The sequence below is a fragment of the Podarcis raffonei genome, chromosome 4 (genome assembly GCF_027172205.1).
Source record: "Podarcis raffonei isolate rPodRaf1 chromosome 4, rPodRaf1.pri, whole genome shotgun sequence".
Taxonomy (NCBI): domain Eukaryota; kingdom Metazoa; phylum Chordata; class Lepidosauria; order Squamata; family Lacertidae; genus Podarcis; species Podarcis raffonei.
Genome location: NC_070605.1, coordinates 76,230,411 through 76,251,978, shown reverse-complemented (window position 1 = coordinate 76,251,978; position 21,568 = coordinate 76,230,411). Strand labels below are relative to the sequence as shown.

At 43.4% G+C, this 21,568-nt stretch overlaps 1 protein-coding gene across 5 annotated transcripts; it reads right to left on the bottom strand.

Moving 5' to 3' along the window:
* Positions 1-799: 799 nt before the first annotated feature.
* Positions 800-21,539, bottom strand: NMS (neuromedin S). 5 transcript variants are annotated; one of them, XM_053384204.1, is made up of 11 exons: positions 21,475-21,539; positions 11,179-11,611; positions 9,805-9,860; positions 8,729-8,788; positions 8,600-8,626; positions 8,460-8,513; positions 7,236-7,310; positions 6,281-6,316; positions 4,875-4,916; positions 3,112-3,162; positions 800-979 (listed from the first exon to the last, which is right to left on the bottom strand). In XM_053384204.1, the coding sequence occupies exons 2-10, from the start codon at positions 11,297-11,299 to the stop codon at positions 3,124-3,126; spliced, it is 510 nt and encodes a 169-aa protein (XP_053240179.1). In that variant the 5' UTR covers positions 11,300-11,611; positions 21,475-21,539; the 3' UTR covers positions 800-979; positions 3,112-3,123. The 5 variants fall into 5 exon arrangements, with proteins under 5 accessions (XP_053240179.1, XP_053240176.1, XP_053240180.1 ...); XM_053384201.1 differs by having other exon boundaries at positions 3,132-3,162; XM_053384205.1 differs by lacking the exon at positions 7,236-7,310 and having other exon boundaries at positions 3,132-3,162.
* Between the last annotated feature and the right edge of the window lie 29 nt (positions 21,540-21,568).

The following is a 21,568-nucleotide window of genomic DNA, read 5'->3' as shown; positions in this document are numbered from 1 at the left end:
AGTTCACCCTACTCTTGGATTATTGTGTAATGGTGGGCCAAATCCAGAACTGGCCCACTCTCTCTGGGTCATTTCTGATAGGTTTGTGGGGCCATTAATCTGTCAATCACTTGATGGACAGAACCTATCCCAGAGGCAGACAGAATCCATATTTGTCCTTCGTGTTCTGATTTCGTTCACGTACGTCTTAAATTATGTCCCAGGGAGATTTTTAGGATGATTCCAGGAAAATCTTTAAAAATCTGGAGATCAAAACAGTAATTAAAAAAATAATAAGTGAGGAGTCCATATGAGTTGTACCAAGGGCAGTTCTGCATCTCCACTTCTGCTGCTTTAAGCAGTTTAAAGCTGAGGCCTGGAGCAGCTTGAAAGCACAGCACTTCTGCCATGCCTGATAAAAATGCTTTTTAAAATGGTGCAGGAACTATGCTACTTCATGTGTACTTCTATGTGCTGAGGGCCATTGCATGTACAACAAAATGGCTGCCTCTATGTTGTACTGATGGGGACAGCTTCTCTTTTAAGCTGCTGAACTCACAATCGTAAGGAAGGATAATATCTAATAAATATATCCTCCCCGAGCAGCTATTCACATCCCAACAACTTGTCCCTTTATCATGACTTATGCCACAAATAAAGCAGACACATCTGAGTAACTATTCACTGAATCGTAATTATTTTTAACAAAGAACACATTTGGGTTTCTGCTAAATGAGGACATGGCAAACCTAAATGAATATTCAGCTGGGTACATACGGGGATTGGGAGGGTATAAAGGGAGGGCATGAACACACAGAGAAACCATACAGGTATAATTGATGGCTGCAAGTTTATTACATGTAACTTCACAGGCTTCAAGAGCATGTCTCTGAACAGCGGACTAGTAGTCCAAACGTTTATTTTCAGAGTTTAAAGTGATAGAGCGAGGAAGTCAAGTGACCCTTGGGTTTTCTCTTTCCTTGAAGTCTGAAAGAAAAGTCTGAAAGAAAAATAGTTAGTCTTTGAAGGAATCTAAGTACTTAAGGCATTCGCCAATCAACTGTTGAAGCATTCCCTCTCCGTCACCTAATGGAGATGATGTCCTCCACAGTGGCGTAGCGTGGGTTGTCAGCACCCGGGGCAAGGCAAGTAATTTGCGCCCCCTAACCCATGGATTTGCGCCCCCTAACCCTAACCCCAAGGTGTTGCGGCCGGCCCCCCCTGCACCCCCCACGCTACGCCACTGGTCCTCCATGCAAAGATGCTCTTGCAAGAAGGCTGCACATAACTACTGCAGTATGCCTCTAGATACCAGTTGCTGGACAATGCAAGTTGCAAGAACACTGTTGTAGTCCAGCCTCCTTGCAGGCATGCCATGGACATCTGGTTGGCCACTGTGAATAGAGAATGCTGGACTAGTCAAGCCTTTGGTCTGATCCAGAAAGGCTTGGTAATGGGATAGCTCAGTTGGGAGAGCAGGACTCTTAATCTCAGGGTCGTGGGTTTTAGCCCCACGTTGGGCAAAAGATTGCAGGGTCTTGGGACTAGATGACACTTGTGGTCCCTTCCAACTCTACAATTCTATGATTCTACTGGATTGGACCCTTCATCTTTAGGGCAGTTGTGTCAATTCTGAAAGCTTTAAGCCTACCAGTACTACAAAATAATATGATCTGTATGTAGCAGCTATGAGTTCCAGTACTGAACTGGCTGGTAGTTAAAATAAAAAATATTCACTTGGATTCAAAAAGGCTAAAACATGTAGTTAGCAATAAGCTTTTTGGTAGAGAAAAGATTGTAATTTTCTGACGATGGCCAAGAAACACAACAAACAGGAGATGCATCACATTGCTAGGCAGAGCACAGATGCGTAGAAGTTCCAGTCAGTGCACTCCTTATGAAGAAGTTGGCATACATAGCAGTATATGGCATAATGAGTCTGATTCTAAAAGCTAGAGCTCCTTTCTTCTTCCTACATGGAAACTGCTTGTTGGCAGTAACACCAAATTATTTTAAAACACAGCAGGGATCTTATTAGCAATCTCAGCAACCGTTTAAAAAACATAAAGCTATTCGTCCAAACAACTTCATGGCAAAAAACAGTCCTTTAATCCCAACTCTTCCCAGCCATGTGGACACAATAAGTTCTATTCTGTTTCTACAAAGGTGCCTTGATTCATGCAAAAGGTAATGGATTGTGAAATGGTGTCATGGACTGGCTGAATGCAGAGGAATAGTGGGAAGCACCAGCTGGAGAACCCCCAAAGGAAGAAGGCTCAGAGCTAGGGGATTGGTGGTGGTTAGACGAGCACACTGGGGAAAAGTGTTGGAAGCTGAGACAGTAACAGGGCTTAGTGAGCAGGGGGGGTCTGTGGTAGAGAACAGTCCAGAAGCAGAGACTGGAGATGAGAGAGGGCCAAGAGGAAGAGGTGAGTGAGGTTAGTGAAGAAGCCAAGGTGTCTTCCCTTCCTGCTGTGACCAGTTCCCCTTCCTCCTGGTCTCCCAGAACCAAAAGAAGCGTGAAGAGAGTGGAGTAAAGACAGCTGTGGCGATATAGTCTCAGATGGCTTGGGAATGACCCAGGGGAGGAGAAGACTTAGGGACCTGTAGGACGGTGAGGACCTTCAGTCCCCACAACTGCCTCATAGAGGCAAGATCTACTGGGATGAGTTGCTGTGCTCACTAGGCCTGGCCTCCTGAGCCAACCATGTTCCCTTGAATAAAGAATAAACTTCGCTGATCTATTGCCAACCTGTTCCTGACTCCCTCTCCTGACAGATGTGCTCTGCAGGGGTGCTGTGAGCATAAATCTGTGTGCTGTAGCTGCACATGGTTTTCCAGACCACGTAGCACGAGACCCATGTGCAGCTCCAGTCAACTTTTGATGATGGTGATCACATGACTGAAGAACAGGATGAAACCCAAAATCACCTGCCCCTAGTGTGAAGTAGTACTATACATGTGAACTGTTTCACAGGCATCAACATGCTTATAAAAATATTCTCACCACCACCAGCTACATCCATGTCATTCCATACTCATTAATATAGGAGAGGATACATGCACCCCACTGAGAAATCATCATTACCGCCACAAACAAATATGAATGTTGTAAATAAATAAATACACGACCTTTTGACTGGCCTATTCACCTCCATTATCCACTGTCCTTCCATTCCTTGGCTGAAAATTTAACACGCAAAGAAAAATAAATTAAACGCACTGCAGTGTTACGCATGAAATGACATTGAGAAGAATAATCGCCAGCTTTGCCACAAAGTGAACAGCAGAAAATAAGAGGTGCAAATTTGACTTTGTCGGCACACCAGGTGCTTCTCCAGCTCAAGGTCATTCAAAGGTGAGAATTTGCAAAAGAGCATCACTTTGCTGACTAGAACAACTGCGCTGCATTCCGATTGGCTGTCAGAACGTTTTGTCAGCATGCAGGCATGTGGTTATTGTTCCATGCCTCCCATTCATATATGCTGGTCTGTGGGCAGGTGCCCTCTACTGCTTGCACGCCTCCATATAAGCAGCATATAGGATGCACTGAAGCCATGGCAAGGGTGGGTGGGAGGCAATTCTTTGCCAAACATTTGGGGTGGAATTAAGCATTTTTATTATTATGAAGGTCCCATTTGCGCAAGCGTTCCAGCTTTCCAGGCAGAACAATTTCCTCCTGCTGTGTGCTGTTTTGTGGGTTCTTCAGACCCTTACAAGCCAATTTGAGGGGATGCAAGGGGAGGAGAGGGAGAGAAGCCCTGCTGTACAGGTGAAAGTCCTTGCACAGAAGCAACAACATTCTAAAACAATTGAAACATTCTAAAAAACAATTACAATAATGTATTTGTTTGTGTAGCTCCTCTGGCTTTTTAATTATTTAAATTCTCTAGATATTTAGGATAAGAAACAGATGCAGTGGTACACTTAAGTAATTTTAGATTTTGGACCTAATGATCTTACAATGGGGAATGACTCTGTATATAGTCAATACATATTATTCCCCAGTCCTGTTGAATTTGTGGAGTGAGGGATAGCTGCAGCTCATTCTGTTGAGTGGGCCACTGGACTCCTGCCCCAATTGCTGCCTTGATAGCACCACTAAATATATTGTATTGCGGTAAGGAAGCCTGATGCAATCTACAGTGAGACCACAGTGTAGGGTGGACTGTAGATTATAACACATGCTAGTATCACATAATAGGGACGCGGGTGGCACTATGGGTTAAACCACAGAGCCTAGGACTTGCCGATCAGAAGGTTGGCGGTTCAAATCCCCGCGGCGGGGTGAGCTCCTATTGCTCGGTCCCAGCTCCTGCCCACCTAGCAGTTCGAAAGCACGTCAAAGTGCAAGTAGATAAATAGGTACCGCTCCGGTGGGAAGGTAAATGGTGTTTCTGTGTGCTGCTTTGGTTCGCCAGAAGCGGCTTAGTCATGCTGGCCACATGACCTGGAAGCTGTAAGCCGGCTACCTCGGCCAATAAAGCAAGATGAACGCCGCAACCCCAGAGTCGGTCACGACTGGACCTAATGGTCAGGGGTCCCTTTACCTTTGCCTAGTATCACATAATGCAGAGCGTTCCAAACTTCTCATGTCGGTGACACACTTTTCAGATGTGCATCATTTCACGACACAGAATTCAGTTTTACTAGCAAACCGAAGGTTAAATCAACCCCTTCCCATCCCCGGGTGGAAGGCGGACAGCGTTCGCACAACACACCTACACACTGCAGCCGACACACTAACGTGCTGCGACACACAGTTTGGAAAGCTCTGATATAATGGTGTGTGTTTCGGGCTTTATAAATGCTGTTTCCATTTTTTTATACCAAGAGGGGAAACTATGTATGGTTCAATTCCCCCCCCCCAATAGTGAACAAATAAAATTAGATACCCTGAAGAGAAAAAAGGGTCGGCCCAAGGTATCCATGCTGTCCTGTAAAAGGAAAGAAATAAAGCAGACTTGGCAAAATGTTTCTAAACCTATTGTGCACTTTGACATAGGTCAGGAGTTCTGAAATACTGCAGTGTAGTGGGGCCCAATGAGATCCTGCAGCCAGCAGAGCCAAAACTTTCCTCCCAGCAATATAGGGGGTTCAAGTGCAATCTTATGCATGTCTACTCAAAATGGGGATCGCTCCTTGGTAAATATGCATAGGAAGGCAGCTGGTCAAAGCAATCCAACTCCCCCCATTTAAACTAGACTGGGGAGGGCAGTTGGAATGAGTAGACTTATCCCTCCCCCCAGCTCTCCTGACTAAGCTGGCTCCTGCCACCCATTACCAAGGGAAGTGACACAAGAATCATTCCCTTGGCTCTAACCTCACGCTTCCACCTGCTGAATGTCTGGATGGGTGGTAGCCAGGAAAACACCACAACGAGGTGTTCAGGGGCAAGGAAGAGGCAGGATTGAGCTGGTCCACGATCCATTGGATCCTGAGCTCTGGTCTCACTGCTGTTGTGTGACAGGGTCAGGTCCAGTTGGTGCACTAGCCTGGAGCATGGATCTGGGCACATCATCCTCGCCTCTGCTTTCCGCACATAGGAGCCAACTCCTAGGAAGCCAAGGTCCCTCCCCCCCCAATAAAACAGTTGAGGGGGCCAGGCTCCCCAAAGCTGATGGGCGTTGCCATTTAAATTGTGCCCTGCACCATGACATGTGGTCGATTATGTGGGGCAGGGTTTACTTGCCCCCCCAAATAATTTAATCAAGTTGGCACTCCTTCTTCCACCCCAGACTTTCTGAGCAGCAGGGCTTCAGATGCATTGGTGGCCCTGCCATTCCAAAAAAGCCCCACCAGCTGGGTGGTGGTGGATAAGTTAGGACTGGAACCTTAGTATAGCAAACACCAACAGAGAAATAGGAACAAGGAGAAGAGGAAGACAGAGATGACACTGTGACCCCCATTAAGCATATTAAGAAGGTTAGAGATGCCCCCTGAACAATTTAGGATGGCATTCCGAGGGCTGCTAAGGGAGGACAAAATTGCCCCAAATTGAGCAAATCTTTGTCTGGTTTGGGGTGATTCCCCCCCTTCCCATTTTTCTTATGAACCATCATAGCTATGTCTGTTTTGAATGTATAAAGAGTCTACCCCGTGCTCACTCACAAAGGAGGAGAAGCAAAGGGCAGAGCATTTAAACATTTACTGTGTTGCTGGCATCACCCCTGCCATTCCTTGCCTTCTGTCTCTTTTATATGCTGACCCAGACAGCTCACGGGGTGGCAAAACAAATTAACTGAGCATTGGGAGCTGTTTGTAACACATATGCATGATAATGCCAGCATTTTAAGCCTACCTTCTTCCCGAATTCTTCGGCTGCAAGTTGAGATTCCTGCAAGGTGATAGTGCATGTTAATTTCATCATCTCCTAATGCTGATAGGTTGATGCCTTTCAGCAGAAGCTAGCAGACTGCTCCAGTACATGACATTAGGCTAAAGCATTCGAAACACAAAACCACAGGCAATGTTGGAAACAGAAAGAGAATGCTAAACACCTTGAATTCATCTGAGGTTTTTCTTTGGCCAAGCAACGTGTATAGCGCATGCTTCTGTCTCTTAAATGGAAATGGCGTGATCATGCTCTTGAGCACAACACCAAAGCTCAAATGGAAAGTTAGATCTTAGTATTGATTTTTGAAAGTGCTATTATTTATTCTGTAAATTTGTTCCTAGTACCATTCTCTACATTTTCACTGAATGTTAAACTAGTCAAATGATGCAGTTGGTAGTTTACATGGCTACAGAGTTGTTGGGGTTTTTTGTATCTGCTACACCCAGTCTCCTACAGATGTGAGTCAACAAAATGTTGCAATTGACTGCAATGGGAATGAATTATTCTACCAGTTAAGGATATTACAGTGCAGAATGTTCCTGCATGCAAAAGCCCACTGCAAAGTTGCTTCAGCATTCAGCACCAATACAGGAGTGATACTGGAGATTTTGACAATCCTTTGGGTAGGGATAGTGTATGTGCCTAGCAGTTCACAAACACTAGAAGAATTAACTAACAGGAATAGTCACATCAACAATGATGGTTGTGATTTATTGAATAAACATTTAAAAATGGGGTACAATAAGGAAATTCATGGGGTGGGGAATGATAGAATGTTTTAAGAAAAAGAAAGGGATATAAAGAGGAAATGAGAGTAGACAAATGCACACAATTTCACCACCAGGCTTTTTAAAAGAAAAGGAAAAAGTCAAAATGAAGTGTTTGTGCCACAAAATACTACGATGAAGCAAGTGCATACAGGATCAAGGAATCTTTTCATTCTCCTCTCCGAGAGCTTTGGAGCAAGGCTCATTAAAGGATGCACAGGGAAAGACTGTAACAAAGAGATATCATGAACACCAATTTTATGCAAAGACAAAAATTAGAAAGATAAATGTGTAAAGCCTAGATGACAGCTATATGGTTCACTGACAGAGTGACATTCCTAATCTACCAGTAACATCATCTCAACATAGATGACTTTATAAGGAACTGGCTCATTCAAAATATGAAGTCCCAAAATAAGTTTATCAAGAAGTTTCAGATGCAGCCAGAAAACCATCTCTTGGGGGATTTGCCAGGATTGTAGAGCAGTGCAGAGGTGCTGGGTAATTAGGAGCAGATCCCTCATGCTGTAATCCTAAACGCACTTGCTAGGCATAAAGCTCCATAGAACTAAGTGGGGTTTGTTCAGGGCAAACATGCATTGGGCCATACTGTGGTTCAGGACACTTCTTGCCATTGTTTTAATGAAGTGAATAACCATTACTAGTTATATATGTATACACACAGAGATATACTAAATAATAATAATAATAATTCATAAAGTCGTTGCTAAGGCTTTTTCTGGGTAAAGTCATTCACTAACTGTTCAAAAGAGAGGGTTGTATTAGGCTAATGGATTTTCATCCCCCCCCCCCTTGATAGATGGTTCCCATGTTACACTGAAGGGAGTGTGTGCCGTTGGTGGCTGTCTAAAACCCTACCGGGCTCTTATGAATCTAGTTGCAATATTTTTTCAGATCCTGATAACTTCCTCACTGTAGATTTAAAGCACTTATACCACTTTGACCATCATGACTTCCCTCAAAGATTACTGGGAACTGTAAGAGTCCTGAGAGTTGTAAGGACACCCCTCACACAGCTACAGTTCCCATGATTCTTTGGGGGAAGCCTGGACTGTTAAAGAGGTATGAGAGTGCTTTAAATGTATGGGCCAGATGTGAGATAAATCTTGTTTGATGTTATTTGCCTGGCTTAAGGTTCAGCCTGCCCTTTGTGGACTTGAGTTGCAATCCTATGCACAATTCCTTTGTAATAAGCGCCATTGGTTTCAATGGGTCTTAATTCCAAGCAGACATGCATAGGCTTGCATTGCTAATAAATACACTCAAGGCACATGAAAGATTTTATATACTATTCTATACTATTTTGTATGTTGTGATGTATAAAATATAAAATATGCTTATGTTAAAATACTAACCCCGGTTTTAAGTGGATATGTTGGATCTTGAGCTCTGGAGTAGTGAAATAAAAACTGCATAGAAAGAGCTATTTTAGTATGTTTCATTATTTAAAGAAAATCAGGTATTGTGCATATTATAAAGAAAGGTAAATACTTACCCTTTTATATATTTCCTGATTATTTTCCTAGTGAGGAGAAGCATATCAGATTACATGAGGATTGATGATTACTTAACTACATAAATACTGTGACAGAGTTTTCAGAGAAAAGAAAGAATCGAATCATACCTCATCTATCTGCATGCCATTAAACATGGAGTTACAAAGATCCATAACAGAACGGCAGATCTAGAAGACAAAAAGAGCTTAAACTAAATATTGATGTGTTTGAAGCAAATAATAAAAAAATACAAACATCAATTTAAAAAATCATTCTAATATACATTATTTTCAAACATAGTTAGTCAAGCATTACATATTTTGCAGTTGTTTTGATATAAAATCACCATGTCTGATTGTGGCCATAAAATTAATTTTTATTTAATTTAGAATGCTGCCGCAAGAGTCAAACAAAACATTAAAAGTGTAACTTCTAACTGATCAAGGTGGTCTAGTGGGCCCATAAAGGATAAGGTGGTTTTTTCCCAAGTAAACTGGTTCCAAGCTAATGAAGCTTTTATAGACTAATAACAACACCTTGAATTTGGCCTGGTAACATATCAGTGGCCAGTGCAGATGTTTGAGCAGAGACATGATGTGCTGACAGGATCACACTCCAGAGTCTTTATTTAGTTTGAGTAATGGTGAACTATGAAACTCCCTGCCACTACAAAGAGTGATTACGTATCAGAATAAAAGTATGTCAGTCGTGTTTATGTCAAACTCTGCTTCCATCCACTGCTCACAACACCTCCATTTTGTGACTGGCGGGCCTCAAACCCTTTCATGTCTGCCCCGGGGATAGAAACTTCAAAAACCCCTAATCTATGCCACTGAAAATTTATTACAACTTATTTTTACATGGGGTTGTTCAGACAGTTCCATCTACTGACAGAAACACCATGCTAGTCTCTAAATCAGAAGTGGAGGGAGTGGGGTAGAGAAATTGGAATGTTTATTATATTGGCAACATTTTTGAAGATTTTCTTTAGCTTATATATACACTACATCAACAGATTTTGTTCCTGCAGTGAACATGGGGATGCAGCAACCAATTGTTCTTGTTACATGCATCAGGCATATACCAGGCTGTCTTTCTTCCCTCTATAATAGTGGTAGAATTCACTGTTCCCATGGGATCTCACACACTTTTGGGATAGGTGTTCCAAGCACAGACATGGAAATTTATTAAAAAGTTTGCATACCTTGCTTTTAGGAATGTCTGATTCGCCTAGATAGTCATCAAAGGGCTGTGGAAATCCTGTTAAAGTGAAACAGTAAGAAAGCATTAGATACACTACAGCATGGGTTTAATTAATGGGCCTTAATTGCATAAAGATCTAAAGAAAGACAGGGCAAGTCCAACAGAAGGCACTTAAGAGAATTGTACTACTGTCTTCGGTTGACTCTTTGAGTTTGCACATTTCTAAAAACTTATTATACAGTACAGTGATAATTAGCCTCTTTTGATTAGTTTTTTTTAATAGTCGGTAGATCAGAATGGCATAAATAGATGGTGATGAAACTGGACATAGTTTCCTCACAGAGAAAAAAGACACACACACACCAACTTAACATCTATTTATTACCACCCTTCTCACAATTCACACACGCTTAAGTTTTGTTTTAAATCTGTGTCCCGATACCCAGTGGCGTAGCGTGGGTTGTCAGCAAGTAATTTGCGCCCCCTAACCCGTGGATTTGTGCCCCCTAACCCGTGGCTTTGCGCCCCCTAACCCTAACCCCCAGATGTTGCGCCCGGTGCGGCCGGCCCCCCCTGCACCCCCCACGCTACGCCACTGCCGATACCTATGTTTTCTCAGACTTTGTGCTAAATACATCACGTTCTATAAAGAGACGAGACGGTCATCCTCGTTTCAGCACCTTGGAGAGCATCGCAGGTGCTGGAGCTTCTGAACCGTCTCCGGATCCTTTCAACTGTACTATTAAAAACAAACCCCCTGGACCACGTGGAGCTTTATCTAGAGAGAAATTTTAGAGGCTCTACTTCTGCTTCTCCTACTTAAGTGATTGGCCGCTCTTCCATTTACAACTTTCCTCCTCTTTCAGGAGAGAGAAAGACCCCGGTGGAAACCCTAACCCACTGTGGCAAAAGCTCGCAGCCTTTTTACTCTTAGATTACTACTAGATCAGGAAAACTTCCCAAATGCTCTTCCCTCCACAGGCGAGGATTCTTCCACTTCACGCAGAAACAGTCGTTGAGTTGTGTGCGTGGGGAAGCTATTGCTCATTTCTTAAAGACTGAGCCAGATTAGGAAAAGTTAAAGGAAGCCGCCCCCCTTTTTTTGTTTACTTGCTACAGTAAACAGTACAGTACAGTAGATTCTGACTCCCTCATGCACAAGATTCCTGGGCAAGTTTCCTCTTAGAAGTAAGCTTGGCTTACAACCAAGAAACCTCTCGTTAGACGGTCAGGAAACCTGCGAAGAATTTCTTCCTTTTCCCCCAGGTCTGTTGTAAACTTTCCAGATCGTCCATCCATAGACATAATGAAGGACGCTGTAAAAAAGTCTTAAGTATCTGAAATAATACGCAGTGTGAGGAACGAGGTTTCCTACCTGAGGTGACTCGTGCGGTGCAAACGCAGTAGATAACGAAGATCAAGGGGAAGGGAGGCGCGTGCCGTTTCATTTTCAGCAGCCGAGACAGGCTGGGCTTTCTCTGACACAGTTTCTGCATCTTCAGTCCAAGCCCACGAGGCAGCCGCGTTGCTGCCCGGCCTTTGTCTGACTCTCCCGAACTCGAGAAGCATCTTTATTTGTAACAAACTTCCCCTCGGAAGAAGAGCCAATCAGCACCTCGCAGGCTCCTCGTTGTCTCATTAAGCGCCACGCTGCGCTTTCATTCAGGAAGTAATTGCTCCCTGCTCGGCGCTTGGCGCACAACGATTTTAACTACGCATTAGCCAAGTTTCCGAGAAGAAGAATATACAGAATGAAAGTTTCTGAAAGATCTTGGGGATGGACGACTGAAGGCGGAAGGAAAATGTCCCTAAAGAAAGCAAGGTAACAGTTGTATATATTTGCAACCTTTCTGTTGCAAAGTCCCATAAATTCTTCGCTGCAGAATTTTTAAAAGTCCTTTATGCTCGAAAGCGTTGCAATATGTAACACGCCAGTGCTATAAATCAATATGCAGCCCTTTCAGCCACATCTCTACTCAGTGGCGTAGCGTGGGGGATGCAGGGGGGCCGGCCGCACCAGGCGCAACACCTGGGGTTAGGGCAAATCCACGGGTTAGGGGGCGCAAATCCACGGGTTAGGGGGCGCAAATCCACGGGTTAGGGGGCGCAAATTACTTGCCTTGCCCTGGGTGCTGACAACCCACGCTACGCCACTGTCTCTACTTTAGATAAAATGCGCTGGACATAAAAACCAGCCACTGTGTAATATCAGTACTCAATTGAAATTCAATAAAGAATATTAGCAGTAAAATGTGTGCCGGATAACAAAAATGCCATCAGTGATCATTCAAAGCTGGTACATAATTATTGATTGTTGAAGTCACTATTTAAAACTTATTTTATTTTTAAAAATATAGAAAATGACAGGAAGCAAATCGTTTTAAATTATTCAAAAGAGGCGGTTCAGAGATGAATGGGAAGGTGTGTGATTTTTGTACAATTCAACCTCCCTTCTTCCACACCCTCTACACTGTACCCGATACGTTAAGCAATACTTCTGTTTTCTACACCAGTACTGTAGAATTTACAGTATAATCTCAGATACAGTAAGAAACTTGAAAAATCTGTTCATCCATTTTATGCTGCAGGAGTGGGGACCCATTGGTTCTCCAGCTGTTGTTGAGCTACATTTTCCATAATCCATGGCCATTGGCCATGCTTGCTAGGGCAGATGGGAGTTGTAGATCATCAATATTTGACAGGTCAAAAATTTCTCAAACCTGGCTGTACAGCTTAGGATCCACTTCCCAGAAGGAATGCTTGATCCTACACCAACCTGCCCAGGAACAGAGGTTATGGTGGGTGGTGATCAGTGAGAGAATGTTCTGTATGTGAAATTCCCTCCCTAGAGAGGTATACCTGGCACCAACACTGTTTTAATTTCAGTACCAGGCAAATACTTTTGAGTCTCCCAAGCATTTTCATGTATTATTTTCACCTAGTTTTCTTTCTTAACTTGCCATTATATTTTACTTTGTATTTCATCTTGTTCTTATAAACCACTCAGAGTCCTGCTGAAAGGTGGACTAGACATCTTTTAAATTAATAATATACAAAATATACCTAAATCTTTCTTCAGTCAAGGTTGCACCAATAAACCATTCCTTCTTACGTAAATTGGGACACTGAGTGATCGAGCCCTCAGTAAGTGGTGCCTGTATTGATACCATAACATTTTTTTATATGCTGGACATTGCCTAAGCTTAGTCAATGCCAACTTAGTCATATGTCAACTTAGTACAACTGAGTTATCTAAACGCAATAATTCCATATTGGTTGTGGATCAACCAAGCTATCAATGAATGGAAAGGCAATTTTACGTAATGCTTTTTTGGTTTAAACCCAGGGATTACCAACTAGCAGGTCAGGATCTACCAGAAGATCAGAGTGAATCACAGGTCACTATTTAGATTGCCCAAGAACAGAATGTACAGCGTACATACAAGGTGTGCTGGCATCTTGCAAGATACCCATGAGGATTATGAGGGAGAAACTGAATATATAATTGTAGCAGTTTATGATCTGTTAAAGTCCTATCTCCCCCCCCCCCTTTTTTTTAGCTAGACACAAGATGTGTAAGAGAGTCACCGTGGTGGGTGCTTGGAGTGCTGGATTACAATCTGGGAGATCAGGGTTCAAATCTCCATTCAGCCATGAAGTCCACTTGGTAATGTTGGATCAGTGACATCAATTGTAATGTGATTACGTACCCTAGGGTCATGGAATTTAGAATAATTCTACAGTAGTAGTTCTCAAACTTATTTTATCTTTTGGTAGACCACCACATGAAAATTTCTGGAGGTCTTGGCAGACCACCTGAACTTTTTATTTTTTTCAGCACCAGTATTATTATAAAAAAAGTGTTGTATTACGAAAACCAAAAGCCCTAAGGGAAAGATGCTGAAAAGGGTCCTTAAACTGAAAAATTTGTAGTGGAGAAGAAATAGACCACACCAGCACCATATTATGTAAATCATAGGCCTTATGCCAGGGTCTTGTTAGCTTGCTTGGAAAATCCAGTGCTGATGGCCTTGACCTCCATTATTTGAGTGGGGTGGTGGGAGTAAGTTAGTTTGGTCGTTCAAATACAGATTAACCTTTCCATATAGACCACTTGAATGGAACTCGTAGAACACAGTTCTTCTCTACAGCAGCCTTTGCTACCTGAAGGTGCTATGTAAGCTGATCTGATTACATCTGGTCCCAGGCATCAAAATAACAGGGTGGGTCCTAAAATATCTATATCTTAAGTGTCTAAGGTCAGGGTAATGAGATGTGTCTTCAGTATGTGATGCAAACTACATAATGAAGGACCTCTGTGGGTGCCTTGCCTTTTGCTATCTGCCTGTCTGGATTTTATTAACAACTGGATGTAGCAGCCCACTTTACTTCTGCTTTCATACTTTGTGGGACCTGATTCTAGAGGAAAATCATGATCATTTTGAAACCCCTGATAGGGTGCCTCATTTCAGGCATAATTTAATATGCATACACTCAAGAGGAATTATTCCTGGAGGCATTTTGTGGATGCAAAATACTGCTTTGAAACTGACGCTTTTGTTTTTGATCTTGCTGAACATCCATTAAAAATTAGCTTATGGTTCTTGGATTTTATAAAAAACCGCAATTTAACCAGATAAGACATTTAAACTGTTTCCTTTAATCAGAATAGGTTCTTTTTCTCACTTAATCCATTTCAAAGGTGTGTGCTGAGAGTTCAGTATCGTCAATGGCCTCGCCAGCACCACATCAGTTTTAATGAGCTGCATTTGCTGTACAAATGAAATAATGCCTTGGGGAGGTCTTGCACTTCCTGTACTTTCCCTGTGGAGAACATGATGCTGGAAATCAGGTTGGTAATTCTGTTGCCCTCAGCCACATGCAACTTGCAAAAGTGAAGAGATTAGATGGAATTGAAAAAGGGGCAACCATTATCACCCTTGGTAGACTTCATATAAACTTTTTCCCCTGCTATCTCAATTCTCATTACAGTCTCTGATTAAACATAGGAACCATTTTGAAATGGAGGCAGAAGCAAAGGCCCATTCTTAAGACGATTCAGCAAAAAGGTTAGCATATGCACCACAGAGTTTTCCAGTCATGTGATTCGCAATGGCTTTGGGGCTAGAGAAAGGTGAGGCAGCAAATGAAGCTTATCCAGAAGTCAAGGTGCATAGTAGCATAGCTGTCAACTTTCAGATTTGAAAATAAGGGATCAGCAGCCTCACCTGTCCTGGAGACAGTCTACAGGATATCTAAGATTCCAGGATAGCAGCGGGAAGCAGCAGGAAACGGTGCTGGAATAAGGGAATTTCCCGCAAAAAAAGGGAAGGTTAACAGCTATGCATAGTAGGCATGTACTTCTCTAGCCAATCTCTCTTTCCTATGAGAAGGGAGACAAATGATGCAAAAACACTACTGGCTCCAGCAGCCACTGGAACATCAGGGAGCAATGCTGGCACCAGGCATACTTCCTTTTATATAAATAATTTTTATTAATTTACAGCAAAAACAAAAACACATAATAATTTCACATCCAATTTTTCACAAAGTGTTTCTTTTCTGGACTTCCTTCAGCTTTTCCGTAAATCATTTGTAGTCATTATTAATTTACGCATTTCTTAGGTTTGTATTGTCATTATTTGAACCTTTCTTTTTCTATTCGCTTTTAACAATACTTCTCACATTTCACAGTGCTTCTTTAAATCCCTCTAGCGTTATTTGTCCCTCACTTATACTTTCCAGATATTCCACAAATTTTCCCCAGTCCTCGGTGAACTTTTGGTCTCTTAAGTAATCTTCCCAGTCAATTTATCCAACTCAGCATAGTCTAACAGCTTCCTTCTCCATTCTTCCATTGTCGGTATTCCCTGTTGTTTCCATTTCTGAGCCAGTAACATTCTTGCAGCTGTCACTGCATATTGAAAAAATTTACTGTCCTTTCTCTTTATCTCATTTCCTAAAATTCCTAACAGAAAGACCTCTGGCTTCTTTATAAATGTATATTTTAGTATCTTCTTCAATTCATTATATATCATTTCCCAGAAGCCTTTCACTTTCTTACATTCCCACCACATATGGTAAAAAGAGCCTTCTTTATCTTTACATTTCCAACACTTATTACATGTCTTATACACTTTCGCTAATTTTACCGGCAGGGGAGATACCATGATCACAAAGGTGGTTTTCCCAGGGTGAGGCTCATCCATGGCACCAGGCATACTTCCAAGCCTCAGACCTGCTCCTTCAGAGGGAGTACAACCTCATCCAGAACAGGCTGTGCTCCCAATCCTAGATGGTCCATTGATGATCAGAGTCTTTGATTGTCTGACTCAAGTCTCAGCTTGTTGGCCCAAGTGATGTGGTGGTTAAAGAGCTGGAGTTCTATTGAGAAGACTTAGGCTCAAGTCTCTGCTCATGAGGTTAACCTTTTTCATAGACCAGTTGTAAAGATAAAATTGCAGGGAGCCAAGCACCTTGGAAGAAGAGTGGACAAAAATGTAATGAAAGAAATTCTATGGGTCACATGATATATATTTTTAGATTTATACGTAAGGGTGCCGTCCTATCTCACCTGTAAGGCCTAGGAGCATAGTAGAAACTGTACATAGGGTCAGGTTGTTCAATTTTATCTGTGTACACTTAAGAGATGTAAAGTGGAAGTGAAGTGAGGTCAGCCCATGACACTAGAACCCTGGTCCATCTCAAGTGGTCAGGGCATGGTGTAAGCCATAATGTACACTGTGACATAGTGCCCTTTGCTGACCCCTCCCCGCCCCATTGCTCTGCCCCTCTTTTCCACTGACATGAACAGAGGCTCCTGCCACCTAGCAAGAGATTTCATTGCTCACTGGGATATGGATGTTCAACAGATATATGATGCAGTGGTTCCTACCAGCTGCTTGTAGCAGAGCAATAAACCTATGCATTATAAAGGTGGAATTACCTGAGACTGGTTGTGGCTTCCTGTTTTGAGTGAGCAAGCCTAGGTTTGTACTGTGTAAAATGCTTCCAATAAAGGATATGCTGGAGTTACTATCAGCTTTGCCATACATAAGGGACACAGGTGGCACTGTGGTCTAAACCACAGAGCTTAGGGCTTGCCGATCAGAAGGTCGGCGGTTTGAATCCCTGCGACGGGGTGAGCTCCCGTTGCTCAGTCCCTGCTCCTGCCAACCTAGCAGTTCGAAAGCTTGCAAAAGTGCAAGTAGATAAATAGTTACGGCATTTCCGTGTGCTGCTCTGGTTCGCCAGAAGCAGCTTAGTCATGCTGGCCACATGACCTGGAAGCTCCCTCAGCCAGTAAAGCGAGATGAGCACCGCAAGCCCAGAGTTGTCTGCAACTGGACCTAATGATCAGGGGTCCCTTTACCCTTTACCTTTACATGAAGCAGCAACCATCATGTTGCTTCAGACATCTTGTAAAAAATTATCTTTTCCCCCAGGCTTTCACTGACTCAAAATATTTGACCTTGTTTGATATGATGAATTTATTTGTTTTTATATGCTTATATTACTCTTAAAAACTTGGCTTTAGGTTGTATTTTTGTTTTAATGATACGTGTGTGTGTGTGTATTACACTACTTAAATACATTTAAAATATTAAGTGGTTTACAAATGCTTTTAAATAAGTGACTAAATTTCCTATCATTCCTATTATCTCAATTCATATACTCTAATTAAACCTTACTGCCTAGGCAAAAATATGCTGAGAAAATGTGCATTGGGTTGTATAAAAGCAGCAACCAGAAGAACTGCCTGAAAATAGCCTGCCTTGGTAATGAAGTTTTCAATTCCAGGCTAGCAGCAAGGCACTGAGCAGAAACAGAGGCTAGTTATTACTTGGAACAGTGGGAAATAGATAGGCTGACAGATGAAGATGGCAAGAAATTGGCCACGATGTCCTTGAACATATCCAATTTATTGCTGGAGATTTAATCCAGTGGAACATGATTCAGAACATAGGTTTTCCATGAGAGTTTGGCTTTATTTGTTATTATTATTTAATTTATATCCTGCCCTTCCTTCCAGAGGAGCCTGTGCGGCAAGCATTCAAATGATAAAACAATTAAAATATCTACAAGCTATTTGAGATGCAGACTTGGAATGCTTATTTTCAATATTGCACTTCAAAATGGAAAGTGCAGAAAAAGGAAATGTAGGTTGTCTGGGTTTTTGCTTGCTTGTTTTAACTTGTAACTGAGCTTTTGATGTGCCCTGGGCTAGTACTTCAGTGATTGCGTTCGATTTCTTTTGCAATAGGTTGCTAGATCTACACTTGTACTCAGCAGAATTCTCCTTGCACAAAAGGGAAGGAAGGAAGGAAGGAAGGTGATTTTTACTGATTTCCCCCCTCCTGTCTGGCTTCAGCACTCTGTGCCCCCTACAGATCTGCCAGGGAGAACTGGGAGACCCTCGAAAGCAGTCCAGTGGCAAGGAGCAATCAGCAAAAATCACCTCCCTTCCATCCATCCAGTAGGGAGTGTCTGTTGGATCTTGGGGCCTTCTGTCAACAGAAGATTATCTTACATTCTTCTAAGTTAAGCAAGTCTGATCTGGGCTAAGGAAAGCAAATAAGTTCAAATCAATGTTTCTAGTGCAATTAATTTACCTTGGCCAGATCTTTCACTGGATACTTATCAGTTTGTTGTACTAGTTTGGAATCAACAGAACGTCAGAGCTGGGATTTCTGACATTAACCAAACAGAAAATATGCAACATACACATAAACAAGTTCAGAAAATATGCGACATACACATGATGCAAGTTCTGTGTAAGGTCCACCTATGGGTGAACCTGAGTATTGCCTAGTTACAAAAAATGACCCTGTGCAGAAAGTCCACACAGTAACAAAAGGCATATATGTCCTGATTTAGGATTCAAGAAATTCGCTTAATTAATTGCATTAACAAGTAAACACTAAAGTGTATGGCTAGATAATCTTTCAGGAACCACTAACAACCACAAAGCGATACTACCAAAGAGTGGTGGTGATAGTGAGAAAAACTGTCACAAATTGTTCTTTGTCTTCCGTCTTCCATCTAGTGGCCAGTGGCCAAACCTTCCAGCTAGGAAGATTTGAAGAGGCCGGGAACTTCCACTTGACTGCATATGGAGAGCTAAAATAATATGTGCATGCATGCAGAGAACCTAATGCAATTGCACAGATGTTGGCATATCTCAGATGTCCGCTTTAGTAAAAAAAAATTGAAATTTTCTGTCTGTTAAACAATTACGTTTATCCCAACTTACAATGAAGCAAAATGAGAATAGGTGGAGGCTGTCAGCCTTTCAGACCACACACCAGACTCCCACAGGCCATGACTGACAGTTCAAGGGCTTAGCTTCTAGTACGGTATGTCTGCCCTTCTTGATCACAATCATGCAAACGTGTACCTCAGAAAAACACCAAACAATAGCCCCAAATCAAGCAGAATTGCATCCAATTTTGATTGCTTGGTATATCTGCCATTCAATAGAGCACTGAATGTGGCCCTCCAGGTCTTGCCATCAGGCCCTCAGGCTCTCCCCAGGCCAAACCCCTCACTGGCACTGCTATGTACCCTCCTCATGTGCTTTTGCCTGGCTGGAGTGAAGCACTGGCAAAATGTCTTCATTACCTAAAGCAACAACAACAAGAAGAATAATGTGCACAAAGGGACAGAGACAGGCAGGGCATAGTGACATCCATTTTAATCCATCATGGCTGCTCTAACGCGTACATAAAACATAAAACAATTGCTGAGTGCAATGGATTCATAGGCCTAGCAGGGCCCAGATTAACACACACCTAGCCATATCCACAAAGGGACACGGGTGGCACTGTGGGTTAAACCACAGAGCCTAGGACTTGCTGATCAGAAGGTTGGTGGTTCGAATCCCCGCGATGGGGTGAGGTCCCATTGCTCGGTCCCTGCTCCTGCCAACCTAGCAGTTCGAAAGCAATGCAGTGCAAGTAGATAAATAGGTATCGCTTCAGCAGGAAGGTAAACGGTGTTTCCATGCACTGCTCTGGTTTGCCAGAAGCGGCTTAGTCATGCTGGCCACATGACCTGGAAGCTGTACGCCGGCTCCCTCGGCCAATAAAGCGAGATGAGTGCCGCAACCCCAGAGTCGGTCACGACTGGACCTAATGGTCAGGGGTCCCTTTACCTTTAGCCATATCCACAGCTCTCCATGGATGAAAACAGGACATAGAGGAGCATCTGAATTTGCTGTTTGGGGGCCTCCTCCGTGAGGCCCACCCCAAATGTGAGGAACCCTACTCTGCTCCTGATGACTGACTGTTTTATCTGAGGCAGGGCTGTCTTAAGCATATCCAGTGCCATGGTACAAAGCTCCCTCCGGATGAGGCAGAGGCTGGACGCAGCGCCTCCCGGCTCAGCTGGCCACTTCGTGCCGCAGTGGCCATGGCAGATGGAGGCTCCAGGCGTGGCACTGCTTCTGTGTGGCATGGCGGAGGCAGGTGAGGGCGGCAAGCTGATGCCGGGAGGTGCTGCGTCCAGCATCCACCTCTTTCCTGGTGCCCTCCAGAACTTGGCGGCCTGGCACCCCGCGCCACTAGCCTCTATGGGTAAGATGCCCCTGATCTGAGGACAGCTTTGCAGGGAGAAGACAAGGAGTCAGCAAAGGCAGAGAAGTTAGAGGAGTGAATCTGGGGCATAGCTTAGATTTGGGGCTGGACCACCTGGCAGGAGGACATGGCCCATTTGGAAAAGCTAAGGAGAACAAGGAAGGGATCTCTTTTTGATTGTGGGTGGCAGTGGCCTACCTCTTTGACTTGACCAGCCCCCTGATTCTAAGATGCTCTGTTCTCCCACAGAACCTAAGCTGTTTCTTTGTCATGGAAAATTGGTAGGCGAGACAGCAGGCAGACAGCAGCGTCCACTTGCTGTTGGCCTATGCTAGGAGGGTCTCTGAGCTACCCATATGAACCTCAGCTTTATTGCACTTCATAGCCCCAAGGGGCTCCCAAAGTGCCCTCTCCCTTCCATCTCTGCAGGGCCCACTGAAGTCCTCTGGGGCAAGGGACTGGGGCCAAATAGATGGCACTCACTCGGCCCATAATGGAGGCAAAGCCCACAAGCAGGACATGAGTGCAAAAGCACTTTCTAGCTGTTGTTTCTGATCATCTTGTATTCAGAGGTAGACTGCTCCTAGGCACTGATGCTCTGCTATCACAACAGATCTCCTTAAGAACCTGGTTGCTGGATTAGGCCAGCGTCTCACCTAGTCGTGCAACCTAACCAAAAGTATTTCGGCACCTTAAAATACTTCTTGGGGGATGTACTTTTGCATACTAGAGTTTGCTGTTAGGTGTGGCACTTCGCAGGAGAAACGCACAAATGCCCCTGTATCTGTATTTGGTCTGCAGTAGGTCCTACATCCATTTACCTGGAAGTCTCATTGAACTCAATGGGACCTACTTCCTTACCCAAAGCTCACTTAATTATCCAGCAAATGCAATATATTTTCCACTTCTGCTAAAAACATTCCTTTTCAACCACGCTGTCCCTGAAGCCTTGACCACCTTTGTTGTTACTGCCGTTCTGACTGCTGAAACCTGAATAGATTTTAATCAATCTGAAGTTTCATATGAGATTCCCGTCTACCATTCACCGCGTGCAGAAGATTGTTTCTTGCGCGGCTCACCATACGCGCAAGACTCACATGCAATTGGCCTGTTCGCCGTGGCGGGCGAGGCTTCCTTTGCATCCTCCCTCGGCCGCCCCCTCGGGGGGGGGGGCTGAGTCAGCGTCGTGCC

Excerpts from the sequence above, each read along its gene's own strand:
- NMS (XM_053384201.1), bottom strand. The coding sequence starts at position 11,299 with ATGCAGAAACTGTGTCAGAGAAAGCCCAGCCTGTCTCGGCTGCTGAAA. Across the intron at positions 9,861-11,178 it reads CACCGCACGAGTCACCTCAG|GATTTCCACAGCCCTTTGAT; the intron begins GTAGGAAACCTC and ends TCACTTTAACAG. Across the intron at positions 8,627-8,728 it reads ATGGCATGCAGATAGATGAG|GAAAATAATCAGGAAATATA; the intron begins GTATGATTCGAT and ends TCTCCTCACTAG.